Source organism: Microtus oregoni, unplaced genomic scaffold (assembly GCF_018167655.1).
Source record: "Microtus oregoni isolate MIOR12 unplaced genomic scaffold, Mior012 000019F_ref0000042, whole genome shotgun sequence".
In the NCBI taxonomy this organism is placed as follows: Eukaryota; Metazoa; Chordata; class Mammalia; order Rodentia; family Cricetidae; genus Microtus; species Microtus oregoni.
Window position 1 is genome coordinate 29,540,252 of NW_024543078.1, and position 14,751 is coordinate 29,555,002.

The 14,751-nt window shown below is 44.3% G+C and overlaps 1 protein-coding gene across 2 annotated transcripts in view; it reads left to right on the forward strand.

Moving 5' to 3' along the window:
- Ddc (dopa decarboxylase) overlaps nt 1-14,751 on the forward strand; it is an 86,996-nt gene that overhangs the window by 53,285 nt on the left and 18,960 nt on the right. For both annotated transcript variants that reach the window (XM_041669141.1, XM_041669142.1), the window contains exons 7-9: nt 1,146-1,212; nt 9,758-9,852; nt 13,459-13,526. In XM_041669141.1, the coding sequence (XP_041525075.1) occupies nt 1,146-1,212; nt 9,758-9,852; nt 13,459-13,526 (230 nt within the window). The remainder of the gene's footprint in view (nt 1-1,145; nt 1,213-9,757; nt 9,853-13,458; nt 13,527-14,751) is intronic.

Genomic DNA, 14,751 nt, shown 5'->3' on the forward strand with positions numbered 1-14,751 from the left:
AATTTTATTTATTTTTCTTATTTATCTCAAATACCAAAAAAAGTATATAGAATAATAGTTGTTGGGGGAGACTGCTCATTCGTTCCTGGTCGCTTAGACCTGAAATAATCACACAGAAACAATATTATTTAAATCGCTGCTTTACCAATCATGTAAGCATATTGCTAGCTAGCTCTTATATCTTTGGTTAACCCATTTCTATTATTTTATATTTTACCACAAACTTAGTGGCCTACCGGCAAGGTTCCAACTAGCAGCTCGTGTCTTTCCCCTCTGGCGGCTCCATGGCAGCTCCATGGCGTCTCTCTGACTCCGCCTTTTTTCTCCCAGCATTCAATTTAGTTTTCCCTTCCTAGCTCTGTTCTGCCCTGTCAGAGATCCAAGCAGTTTCTTTATTCATTAGCCAATAAAAGCAACACATATACAGAAGGACTTTTCACACCACATAGTATACATATATATGTATACACATACATTATGTTTAAAACACTCACTATATATATACATATATATATATATATATAAATATGATGTGAATGTTTTGCCTCCATATATGTATGTGTGTCATGTGTGGCCTGGTGCCCATGGTGCCCACTGGATCCCCTGAAACTGGAGTTATGGATGATTGTGAGCAGCCATGGGGGTTCTGGGAATCACTGGGACTCAAACCCGTGTCTTCTATAAGAGCAGCAAGTGCTCTTAACTGCTGACCCCCCTCTCCAGCGCTTGTATTATTTTTTTTTAGGTAGGATCTCTCACTGAACATGAAGCCCACTGTTTTGGCCAAGTCAACTGACTAGAAAGTCCCCAGTATCCACTGGTGTCTGTCTCCTGATGCTGGAGTTACAAGCATGCGGGGCCATGCCTAGGTTTTATTTGGAAGCAAGGGATTTGAACTCAGGTCTTTTGCTTTCACAGAGCCATCTCCCCAGTCCACAGATGAGAATGTTGTTCATAGGTTTGTTCTCTTTTTCTGCTAAAATACTTTAACCAAAAGATTAAACACAGATTCATGGGTTTCCATCTCCACATAAACATTCATTAACATTGTGCCTGGGCTATCCACTAGCAATGGCTGTGGAAGCGGGGCTGGGTTATAAAAATGGCAACATGGGAGATAAAATGATTGTTTTATTACTTCCTAGGTGGTTGCTACACTGGGGACCACATCTTGCTGCTCTTTTGACAATCTCCTAGAAGTGGGACCCATCTGTAAGTATCGGATTCAGGTTTTTGTTTTCGTTTTTTGTTTGTTTTTGAAAAGTATTCTTCCCGTGGAGGAGAGGATTTAGCCACCCTTTCACTCCGAGCTGTGCTCCTCCTCATTAATTCTAATCATCTTGATTTGCACGCCTCATTCTCTGTTTACAATAATGTAACCCCATTGACTTAAATTACAAACTCAGAGTTTGAACTAATTGCACAACAGCTGAGCTTAACAATACCAACATACTATTTGAAAGGGAGAAAATGTCCAAGTACTTTGTGGGAATATAATGCTTAGGAAATGGTGAGGAAACTAAATGCCTCAATATTTGGAGCAATTACCCCAACATGAAGGTCCTGTGTGTTCATGGCATTCATATGGCATGTGTTGTTTGAATCCAGTCTTTTGTCATGCCCCCCCTTTTTTATTTGTTTTGGTTTTTGGCTTTTCTAGACAGGGTTTCTCTGTGTAGCCTTGGCTGTCCTGGCACTTGTTCTGTAGACCAGGCTGGCCTCAAACGCAGAGATCCACCTGGTTCTGCTTCCTGAGTACTGGGATTAAAAGTGTGAGCCACCCCTACAAGCGCATTTTTATGTCTCTCTCTCTCTCTCCTCTTATTGTTGGTTGTTTAAGACAGGGTTTCTCCTGTGTAGCTTTGGATCCTGTCCTGGTACTTGTTCTGTAGAGCAGGCTGGCCTTGAACTCACAGACATCTGTTTGCCTCTGCCTCCCGAATGCTGGGATTAAAGGTGTGTGCACCACCATTGCCTGTTGAATTTTTATTTTTTTAAAGAAAGTAAATTATTGTAAACCAGGCAGTGGTGGCGCACACCTTTAATCCCAGCATTAAGACAGCAGAGGCAGGCGGATCTCTGAGTTTGAGGCCAGCCTGCTCTACAGAGCGACATCCAGGACATCCAGGGCTACATAGAGAAACCCTGTCTTAAAAAAAAAAACCAAACCAATAAAAAAATAAATAAAACAAAAACAAATAAATACATTATTGTGATGTGCAGTAACGTTTTCAGTGAGGGTAAACACCAGTTAGGATGGCATAGGCTACACCCCGGGTGTGTACAAGCACACTCTACGAAGCTTCCCTAATGGCCACCATGAGGAATGATACATTTCTCAGACTGCCCGACATTAAGCAGCATGCAGCTCTTAGTATTGATTTAGCAAATCAATACTGTCAAGCTAAACTTCTGCAGAGAATGCTCCATTTCAGATAATTTCCAGAGCCCGTGCTCTTCTCCTTCCTCCCTCATCAGGACATTTTGTCTTTCCCCGTTGAGACTAGAATTCTGTGCTAGCTGCAAAAGGAATAAACGCCTGTGTTTCTAGAGTTTCACCTTTGATGTGCGCGCTGGGAACTCAGCAGGCCTTGGAACTCATTCTATGGCACCAAGGATATATCAGCTCATGAAATTCACTCCTCTCTGTCCTTGGGGGATGTGAAGGCTCGGGTGGAGCTGTCCCTAGCAAGCTCTCTGACCTCAGTCCTTTGACTGGTGCCAGACATCACGCCACCTGCTTGGCATCAGGCTTCTTTGTCAGCCTGTGTGGGCCAAGCACGTTTCCCACCTCTCCTAACCCCATTTGCTTGTGGTCTCTTCTCAGGATTGGGTTCTTCTCCCCTGGGTCATTATTCCCTGGCTAGCGGGAGACAGGGATGGAGGTAGCTCAGGCACTCTGATGTGGTGGTGGTGGGGGCTGGCCATGACCTTAAGCAGCAGAGGAGCTTATAGCTTACAGCTGCATGTCTTAAATCCTGACCTTCATTTTCCCCTATCTAAAAATTGGAAAGAAAAACGGCTCTCATAATGGTAAAACAGTATTTCCTTCACAGCGCAGCTCAGGGGAGTTCATGCAGACAATGGGCTGTAGGAAAGGCGTGGACTCCGTGTGGAACATGCTTGTACCGCCAGGACCGTGAGGCTAATCACCAACCATGAAAAAGTGGGGTAGACACAGCCTTGCCATTCACTCGGAATTTGGCCCCACCTGTGATGAGCTATGGCACAGCTGTGATTATTACTGGCTAAAGACAGCCACACACAGCAGGCTGAGAACACACTGAACTAGCTGGCCATCCCCAGCTATGGCTGTACTGTGGGCCTCGTTAGCTGCAGACCTTCACAAGCTCAGCCAAGCTAGTCGAAGTCCTCTGACTCAGATGTCAGGCCAAGGACTGAATGTCCTGGCCAACAGCCGGCTGATGTCATTCCCCAGGGCTATCGGATTTAAAGCACTGAAGTCTTCTGCCAGCTAGAGCCTACAGGGCTGCTATCCCTGAACTCAATCTGGCTCCCCACAGGAGCAGGAAGATGACAGCCAGCAGGTGGCCCTTGCCATGAGCCCTCTCAGTGCTGGGTGATTACAGCTCAGGCTGCCCTGCTGTCCTGCAGCTCCCTCTGTCAGGCCGGTCTGGGGCTGTGGCAGAGCCTGATGGGTGCTTTGCTGGTTTGGGTTCAATCCCAGAGATTGCTCTGGGGACAATGTCGGGGGTGTTGACAAGGCCAACACCAAGCCCTTTCATGCATGGCCAGTGTTCATACTGGAGGGCAATATTAATAACCAGTGGTTGTGTCTTATAGTTAAGACCTTTGGAACCCACTGTCTCTAAACCGGTGCCTTTTATTTATTTTTTTTTAAAGATTTATTTATTATGTATACAGTATTCTGCCTGCATGTGTACCTGCATCCCAAAAGAGGGCACCAGATCTCATTACAAATGGTTGTGAGGCACCATGTGGTTGCTGGGAATTGAACTCAGGACCTCTGGAAGAAGAGTTAGTGCTCTTAACCGCTGAGCCATCTCTCCAGCCTTTTATTTAGCTATCATTAATTAGCATGCTTCACCACCAAGCACTGTGTTCCCAGCTGGCCTTCTCCTATTGGTTACAATAACCTAGTCACGACAACACCGAGTTTTCCACTCACCATCTCTCAGAAGATGACTTTCTTCCAGCTTCTGCTTCAGGAAACTCGGGCTCTTTTTAGCCCCATTGAAAATGGTGCCCCAGAGATGATAGTGACATTAGTTCACTTGGATGGATCAATTGCCATAGGAGATGTCAATTAAGAAGAGGTTAGGTTATAGCAGATGGATAGATGGGAGCCTTAGAAGCTGGGTACACACTTGGGGACACTGAGGAAGGGGTCTGGCTGAGGAAGATAGGCAGTCTCAGGGAACTGGGAAGGGAGGGATGTATTACAGCCTGCCATAGCTTCATCTTGAGGGCCAGAAGGGCTGTAAGTAGGCTGTGCACCATGGCCAGCCTGGCCTGGCTTCTGCAAACTGAGGTGGCCTCTTAGAAAATAGGTTCTAGTGGGAGGAGGAAGCCAAGGGCTGCAGAAGCCAAAGGTGGTGTGACCTCAGTGCTAATATGCCTGATATGTAACTCCCTATATCTAGCTGGTGTGTGTTCATACTGCATCTACACAATTCCTACATGTGTAGGAAGGGCCTGGATGACGGGGCTGGATCAGCCAATCATGTAGAACACAGAGGCAGTGTCAATCCCATCTCACTTCCTCATAGGGCCAGGAGAAGCCCATATAGAAATCTTTCTTTCTTTCTTTCTTTCTTTCTTTCTTTCTTTTTCCTTCTTCTTCTTCTTCTTCTTCTTCTTCTTCTTCTTCTTCTTCTCCTCCCTCCTCCTCTTTTTCCTTCTTTAGTTTTATTTGTTTATGTACTTTTTATATATGAGTGCTCTGTCTGCATAAATACCTGCATGCCTGAAGAGGGCATCAGATCCCACTATAGATGGTTGGGAGCCACCATGGGGTTGCTGGGAACTCAGGATTTCTGGAAGAGCTCTTAACCACCTAGTCATCTCTCCAGTCTCCATATAGATGCATCTCAGGAACATTTGAGAGTTATTTTTTGTTGGAGTTTAGAACTAATCCACATGAAGAAGACAGTCTCCACAAGGTAGTCCTTGCATCTGAGAACCCCCGTTCAGTTGCTACAGCTTCAGGACTCCTGCTAGAGGACTCAAAACTTACTGAGAACTAGTTCACAGGGATGGTTGAAGATAGGGATTAAAATCAGCCAAGGAGACACATAGGATAGAGTCTTGAAGTGCTCCATTGTGTCTTTTTCTACCTACTGAACCAGGTTTAATGGTGAAGGTACCAAAAGCCTTGTAGGGTGGCCTTAGCTGTTCGTCCCTTAGCTGGTGAGACTCGGACTGAGCTGTCCCTCATCTGGGTGCTATGAAACAAACTCTGAGATACCAGAATGCAGCTGAATGTCCTGCTTTCTTTTCAAGGTCTCACTGGCTTACCCAGTATACCTTTATCTCAAGGGTGGAGGATATGTGGGGAGCAACAGAGGGATGAGAGAGAAAGAGACCCCTAAATGTCCTTCCCGACCCTTACCTTCCCTATGCCATGGTATAATTGTTTCTTTCTTTTTTGTTTGTTTGTTTGTTTGTTTTTCAAGACAGGGTTCTCTGTGTAGCTTTGGAGCCTGTCCCGGAACTAGCTCTTGTAGACCAGGTTGGCCTCGAGCTCACAAAGATCCGCCTGCCTCTGCTTCCCGAGTGCTGGGATTAAATGCGTGCGCCACCACTGCCCGGCTGTATGAGTGTTTCTTACTGTGGGCCCATGCAGACTTTCCAACTTGTTTGATTTTACTCTTTCATTCAACAACCTGAACTAAACATGAACAGTGTGGCATCAGTGAAACTCTGCTAGAGGACCTGAGCTAAGAAAAAAAAAAAAAAAAAAAAAAAAAGCAAAGCAAATGCTACAGATAGTGGAACCAAAGCAGCACCACTGGAAAACACGGAATCATCTTGTTTTAGTCCACACACCCAGGGGCTGTAAATAACAGGATTCATTATTTAAATTCCCGGTGCGTGAAAATGCAGCATCAAAGCACTGGTGGATCTGATGCCCGGAGAGAGCTCATACCCTGGCTAATGGGTGGCACCTTCTATGTGTGCTCCTGTGGTAGAAGATATGGCAGTCTCTCCGGTGTCTCCTTTACAAGGGTGTTAACTGAATTCCACCATGATAATCTGGTCACTTCCCAAAGGTAATATCCTCAGCTTGATTTAACGGACATTCAAATTACAGCATGTCTTGTCTTACAAAGGAGTATAGAGTTCTTCTGGCTTCACAGCTAATCTGAGTAATGGCTGTGATGGCCATCCGTCATGATCCCGCTGTTCCCTGGGGAGAGTCTTGTGTTATCCTAAGGGCTTTGTCTCTTGCTTCATCCAACTAACTGAGGTCATGTGAGCAGCTGCTGAGACTGACACCTTCACCCTTGCTTCTGATGACTGAGTTTCTCCTCATACCTTGGTTTTTAAATCCCGTGTTCTGGCATAGTGGTAGTCACAACGCCTATAATTCATCTGACCTTGATTTCCTAAGAGTCTTAGTTTGAAGAGAAAACTGAATCAAAGCCTTGGAATGTCTTTTACCTCTTTTATCAGCAGAGTTCAGAGTGACTCATTTTTCCTCGCAGCACACACAATAATGGTCATCATGTAAGAAAAAAAAATCAGTGGTGGATCCATCATTTTGTATAAATATAAGGACATCAGTATCTTGGCCTGTGCAGGAATGGCTGCCTACTACTCTCTCTGTAGCCTCAACCTTTAGGTCTTACCCACCTCATGACTATACTTGGTGGCTGGGCTATTTTTCATGTTGTATGAGTTTCCTAGAAAGATAGAAAGCATTACTCATCCCAGAAAGGAAACCAATGAAAGACCAAATTAGCCCACAAAAGTCCAACTTGGTGAACCATTGACTTTATTGGGGTTATTTACGGGAGTTTGGGTGAGGGGTTACTCACAGGAACATGGATGACTCAAGGGTGGCTACATCACTGAGAAGCCCACACGAGTCTGGGTGATATCTCACAGAAACTGCACCCTGGAGCTCCCTGCAGAGCTTGTAGGCAGCATTGCTGGCCAGTCTCCTTTCCCTAGTAGCCATTATTGTTTATATAATATGGGGTAGGGGGTCTTGTAAATCTTACAAGTTTCAGGAACTTCCTGAGACATGTGAGATTTCTTTATTTCTTGAGTCTTAATTTGTATAAAAGTTGCAGTGCAACAATGAAAACCAATTTTTGTTTCTTTTCTTTTTCGTCTTCTTTTTTCTTTCTTTCTTTCTTTTTTTTTTTTACTTTTGGTTTTTCTGTGTGATAGCCCTGACTGTCCTGGAGCTCTCATTGTAGATCAGGTTGGCTTCGAACTCACAGAGACCCAACTGCCTCTGCCTCCCAAGTGCTAGGATTAAAGGTATGCAGTATTATGTTTTTTTCACTGACTTCTAAGTGATAGTATAGGCAAAGTAGGAGTATTATCTAGTGTGTACTCAAAGCTATAGGTACCACCCTTACCTTCATTTGCTTGTGAAAGAATGAAGTTTAGGTTAGGAGGATGGATGGGTGCGGACAGACTCTGCAGAGCAGTGAGCAAAGATACATACATATTGAGAGAGCATGCTTGCAGAGAAAGCCCTCTAGGTATGATTGCAGTGAAGGTTAGTGTTGACTGTCAATTTGTTGGGGTCTAGAATCACTAGGAGACAAGCTTTCAGGCACACCTGTACCTTTTTTCAGATTAGGTTAGCCTCTGGCTAGACCTTTGGAGGATTACCTGGAGTAGGTTAACTGAGTAGAAATACCCACCCTAAAAGTGGTAACACAATTCACTGGGCTAGGAACTTATACTGCATAAAAAGTAGAAAGCTAGCTGAGGACAAGTCTTCATCATTTTCTGCGGTTTGATCATAGACTAAACAGGATGACCTGCTTCAAACACCTGCTGTAAGAACTATCCTACCTTGAACTGTAAGCCAAGTAAACCCATCTTCCCTTAAATTGCTTTTGTTTTTGTTTGTTTTTGTTTTGGTTGTTTTTTCAAGACAGGGTTTCTCAGTAGCTATGGAGCCGGTCCTGGAACTTGCTCTGAACTCACAGAGATCTGCCTGTCCATACCTCCTGAGTGCTGGGATTAAAGGTGTGCACTGCCGCCGCCACCACACTTTTAATTGCTTTTGTTATGGTATTTTTCATAGCAACTGACTATGAAAGTGACTGATTCAGTTAGGAAACATAAGCCATTTTTGACAAGGGCCAAGGTTAGTTTTTTTTTGTTTGTTTGTTTGTTTGTTTTTGTGGGTTTTTTTTTTTTTTTTGGTTTTTCAAGACAGGGTTTCTCTGTAGCTTTGGAGCTTGTCCTGGAACTAGCTCTTGTAGACCAGGCTGGCCTCGAACTCACAAAGATCCACCTGCCTCTGCCTCCCGAGTGCTGGGATTAAAGGCATGCACCACCACCATGCAGCTCCAAGGGTAGTTTAAGACAGTGTAAGATAAATTACCTAACTTGGTGGTAGGCATGGAGGAGGCAGATCAATGTCAGTGTATGGGTTTGCAGAGTTCTCCAGAGGAATGGAACTGATAGATTGCATACACATATATCCTATACACACATATATACATATATGTGCTATAAAAATAGGATGAATTAGGTTATCTACAGCAGCTGCCACCATGTAGAAAGAGACACAAGGACCTCAGTCACTGCTCAGGAACCCAGAACGTAGATGCTTCAGGAGTTCCAGTTCAGTGCTGTAAGCTTGGAGATACCTGGAAAGTTTCTGGTATTGAGTCCATAGAGGAAGGGAGAGGAAACTGTAGTGTGAAGTCAGCAGAGAACAGCCCCAGCAATAAATGACTAGCTAACTAGTGACTAGCTAGGAGACAGCATCGGAGGCAAGGAGGTGACAGTGTTTTTCCTCTATGAGACCTACACAATGGAAGGTACCACCCACTTTCTACATATGGCTCTTTGCATCCTCAGTTAATGCTCCCTAGACATGGTCTCACAGGCATGCCAAGAGCTTGGTCTTCCTGGTGATTCCAAATATCTGCTCAAACTGACAACCAAGGCCATCAGAGTAGGGATTATGTGTTCAACTTTCCGTGAAGGATATTTCTCAAAGGAGGCCTTGAGAAGGGTCCGTGAATACAATGAGGAAAGACACTCCAGCTGAGGGGGTAAGCACAGTAGGAGTGCCATGTGCTGGGCTCTGCCCTCTATTACTGGGTGGTTGCTTGTGTTTCCCTCTGCTTTCTTTTCTTTCTTTCTTTTTTTCCTTCCGTTTTTTCTTTCTTTCTTTCTTTCTTTCTTTCTTTTTTGGTTGTTTTTTTCAAGATAGGGTTTCTCCGTGCAACAGTCCTGGCTGTCTTGGAACTTGCTCTGTGGACCAGGCTGATCTTGAACTCACTCACAGAGATCTACCCCTCCTCTTAAATGATGGGATAAAAGTTTTACGCCTCCCCCCCCCCCCCCCACACACACACACCACTTTCTGACAGCTCTCTGGGCAAATATCTCTGCCATCAGTTTTACAGCCTCCTGATGGGAGGGGCCTTTTGGAGATCCAGCTATTTGTCCCACAAATACTATTGATATGCTATACATAAGAGGTTTGCTAGACTCTAGATAGGCATTTCTTGCTCTGCATGAGGTGGGGGTGTGTCCAAGTGTGATCTCACCATTTGCTTCTGACCATTAGGCAACCTGGAGGGCATTTGGCTGCACATTGATGCTGCTTATGCGGGCAGTGCCTTTATCTGTCCTGAGTTCAGGTATCTTCTCAATGGCGTGGAGGTGAGTATGCCTTAAGCTGTTTTACAAGGTCTTTTATTTTGACTTTTTGCACTGGGAATCAAGCCCAGGGGCCTCCTGTGTACCTGGCAAGTGTTCAGCCACTGAGCAGCACTGCTACTCAAGATCATAAAAAAAAAACAAAAAAAAAAAAAAACCTCAATGTGTTATCAGTGAATTCTGCTTTTGTAAGAATTGGACACCCAAACTCTTACTGCTTTGGTTTCTTTTAGCAAACTACTTTCTAGCCAACTGCAATGGTTATTAGAAATTACATCTCCCCAGGGAGCTGGAGAAGTGAATCAGTGATTCCAAGTACGTACTGTTCTCTCGGAGGACCTGAGTTTGATTTCCAGCATCTACCCCCACTCCCATAGCTGCAATGCTAGGAGATTTGATGTCTCTAGCCTGTGCACACCTGCGGTCACATGTATCTATCCCATGCCTCCCCTCCCACACACACACATAATTTTTAAAAGTGAAAACTAACTTAATAAAAAGAAATTACACTTCCTCAGGAAAGGGGCTAGGGACATTCTAGTCACGCAGTCTGTCTTTTGAAGCTTTCCCGAGACTGACAACTATTTCCCAGTTGCTACAAGTTCTGGACAGAGCTGTGTACCATAGGTTAGACTTAGACTTATAAAGCTATGGAAAAAAATATTTCTGAGCAAAATAAAATTTCTACGCATCCCACCCAAACAATAATTCAAACCGTCAACTTGCAATTCCCACCAATATGGCTCGATGTATTGTTCACATTCTTCTCGTATACCTGAGCAAGACGGTCTTCTTAGTCAAGATCCCATAGAAAGTAACCAATGCCCTTAAGTGTCCCACGGAGTCTTCTGAAAAGTCGCAAAATGTGCCCTTTCATATCAGATGAAACTTTTCCTTGAGAAGTGTAATCAAAACAGTTAGCTAGGACTCTTCTCTCCACAGGACTACAGAACATAAATCAGTGCAGACTTACCACAGGTAACACCCATAGCGTTCCAGACTCATGCAGAATTCCTGTTTGGCAGTCCACAGGATAGGAAACTTTTCTACCTGGCAACTAGCAGATGAATGCACTAAAGAGCCCCAAGAGGCCTTGTGTAGAAGTGTGTCCAAGGAAGGCGATATTAAAATAGAAGAGCCAGTGCCTTAGCCAGGAAAAAATTGCTTTCTTCGTGGAAGACGTGGTTTCTTGAGACCCCACCTTCTAAGGGAAGCAGAATCAGCACACAGGCTTTAGCCTGGATTGGAATCACCATGTGACCTTGGGCAGTTCAGGTACCCTCTACTCACGCATAAAATGGATTTCCTCCTGGGTTTCTCCTAAGGAGGGGCTGTGCTAATCGCCCTTAGAGGGTTTAAGACGAGTTTGCTGCTTAGGCAAGTGAGCATGCATTAGATGTTTTCACTACTTTCCACCAGGGCTTGAGGAAACTACCTCTAAACCTCTTTCTGCTTGCACATCAGGCTTGCCCATCAATTTTCTAATTACTACTTTGGATTCTCATAAGACTGTAATAACAGAAAAGCGAGCATCAAAGGTACGGAATACAAATTGTCCCATCTTTGGAGAGAATAATCTCTCGCCTTCCTGCTAATGAACAAAATTGCGCTGTGGTTTCTATCTGTGCGGCACTCACTCGTTCGCACAGGCAGCCAGTAATTCCTTATTGAGTGTTTCTCACATGCTAAACTTAGATCCATCCTAGGAAGCAGAAAGAGGTTGAAACCACCAAGGACTGAGGGGTGCGTTAACATGTGGGAAGTTCTGATACTGTGATTCTGATGCCAAACCCCTTTCATGTCCCACAGCTCGCTTTGTGGGTGTTTGGGTCTCAGAAATGAACACTAATCTTGATGATATGTGGACATTTCAAAGCCAAACTCCAACGTCCAAAATCCGAAACTTTCCAAGCACTCATGCCAAAGAGGCAAATTCCATATCGTGAAGCTTCATTTCATACATCGACATTTTAAAAACACTGAGTAAAACTACCTCCAAGCTGAACCAACAGACACTTATATTTCATGTTTAGTTTCGGGGCCAATGGCTAATCAGCTTCACTCTGTACGTGCAAATACTTTTAAATATAAAAAAGCATTTCAGATAAGGGACATTCAGCCCGTTTGTCCTTCAACCTAGTGGAGGGAAGAAGGGCCGTGCGTCTCCTTTCCCAGAGTCAGGCCGAGGCCGAAGGCTGCTGAGTTCAGGTTTAGGGTTTCCTGATCGGCCAGGGCTCTTCTTTGGCCTGAACCGACAACTCCAAAGTTTCGCCTTTCACAGAGGGGTGCGGGACAGACAGACCACCACAGCGGTGGGCACCGCAGCCAGATCCTATCAACAGGAGACAGCTTTCGTGGCACTCATAGGGACAAGGAGCCGCTGCAATTTTTCCTCCATTAGTGGTACAGCTCTCTCCTTGCCTGGCTGAGGGCTTGGCTGCTCCGTGGTCAGATAAGCGGCTGCAATATCCTGCTGTGGCCCGACCCTTGCAGATAAGGGCCGTCCTCTCTGTCAGCGGGAGGAAAATATCACTGTACCGTAATGAAAGAAGTTTAAACAGATCAGCCCCAGCGGAGGAACTAATAAAATCCCCAGCAAACAATGCTCCTCTTTAACCTTTTGTTTCCTTTTATCAACAAATGAAACTTGCTGTAATTTCCTGTCTCCTTCTCAAAATTACTTTTTCTGAAACCTGGGAGGAAATGAATCGGCACCTCCAGCTTGGGTCCATATGGAAGCTTGCTTGGCTGGCCCCAAGTCTATCGCTGACACCAATCAGGCCCCTTAGGGCTTTGCTGCCTCCTCCGTGAGGGTCCCTGGAATTAAATAAAGAGGAGCCACTGCAAAGCCTTGGGAAGTTTGAAAAATGTCTCTTTAGGAAATTGGGCGAGACTGAGCCTCGCTTCTATCTAAATTGAGCTCGGAGGCCAAATCCCTGACATTCAGAAGGACTCATTGCCTCTCATCAGTCACATGGGAACCCGGGGCCTGCGTTTGGGAAAAGGCAGAAAGCAGCCTTTGTGAGGCTCTGGGGTTTGTGTGTGCAGAGCTGAAACCCAGGAGCCGTCAGCTGCTGTCGGTAGCTGAAACCTACTTTCGCCCTGAAAACATGGTCTCTGAGGCTGCGGCTGTTAGCTGTGATCCCCCAGTCAAGAAACCGGGGACTGTCAGGAATTCAGGAACTTAGACATCATCTTTCAAATCGAGGCAGAAAACCCTTAAGTACGTGGAAAGTAGGATCTTGTTGTCTGGCTGGCAAAGGAGCCTTCAGTTAAATAAAAAAGGGAATGTCTAATCACTGTCGATTTAGTTATAATTTTTTTCTCTTTCCTGGGCTCACGATGATATATAAATTCTGTGGAATTTGCTAGTTTGGGTGGTTGAAGAAATGGTGTGCATAAAGTATTTGCAGGCCCAATCTGTCTTTTCTGGACATTGTACTTATAAATTAAATATTCTGGATTTCCAGGGCTTTGAACGCTCACACTGGGGAATCGTGTGTGATATTAGTGTATGTAATGAACTCTTAGAAGGCACAGGGTCTTGCTTTATCCCTAAAGAGCGGTGACTTTTCTTTTTCTTTTTTTTTTGTTCTTATTCCTCTGCAGTTTGCAGATTCCTTTAACTTTAATCCCCACAAGTGGCTGTTGGTGAATTTTGACTGCTCTGCCATGTGGTAAGTTTCTTTGTTGTTCAGATACTCATTGCCCGCGGTGACCCTTGCTCTGCAGAGATGGGGGGGCCTACCTGCCAGAACACATCCAGGGCCCTGGTGAGAGCAGAGAAAACATATCTAATCACTTAGTTCATCAGTCACTTCCATTTCAAGAGCCTCTGTTGGAATTCTTGCTCAGCCTCACTCCGGCTGTAAACTTTTATCTAGAATGTATTGTTGCAACAGATTAGCTTGAGGGAAGAGTGGAGACAGCCGACCTGCCGTTTGACTTATCGCTCCTGAGCGGACAACAAATCTAAGGGAACTTCAGCACTTATATTTAATTATTTTGCTTCTGTGTATTTATTCTTAGCTTTATCATCAGTCTTTCTGACTAGCTCTGAGTTTAAACAACCTAAATGCTTAAAAGTACTTGCTGAGGACAAATAAAAGGGCCATGTCTTCAAAACTCTCTGGAAATTCTTAGTAACAGTGCAGTAATCACTTCGGCTATATTTAAGTAAGAGAAACAAGCTTAAAAATCAAATAATATTGTAGCACATAATGATGCTTTAAGAAATAATGTCTGGAGGTGATGTAGGGACAGTAGAAACTTGTTTCCTAAAAAAAAAAAACAAAACAAAATCAGCGTGAGAAATTGATTAATTACTCCATAGAAGCAGAGGGGAAACCTTTGTTTGACTTTCATATAACAAGTAAGGTTAACGTTTTCAATATGCTTGCTTTGCAAAATTACTTAGTGTATAATGTAATTAAACGGATGATACTTTGCCTTAAAAGGGAAGGAACCCATCTCTCACTCAATTAAAGTAATGTCAAGTCCCCCAGTTTACCAGATAATCGGTTTATTGTTTTATTAGCTTATCTGCAATCCTTTAACAGCTATAAAAAGCAAATTCATTTTTGTCACAGTCTTTTCACCCAAGATTTTAATAACCTTCTACAAATTTTATTTATTAATTTTAGTGTATGGTGTGTGTGTGTGTCTGTTTATACAGGCATGCACAAGCCTTAGATTGTGTGTAGAAGTCAGAGGGCAAGACTCAGGAGTTTGCCATTTCCTGCCATCCTGTGGAATCTGAGGACTGAACTCAGGTTGCCAGGCCTGTAGGGGAGCACCTCTACCCATTCGGCCATCCTGCCTTCTGTCGTTAGAACAAAATACTGAAGCGAATAAACGTAGAAAGAAGACAAAGGTTTGGGTTTACAGTTTCAGAGATTTCAG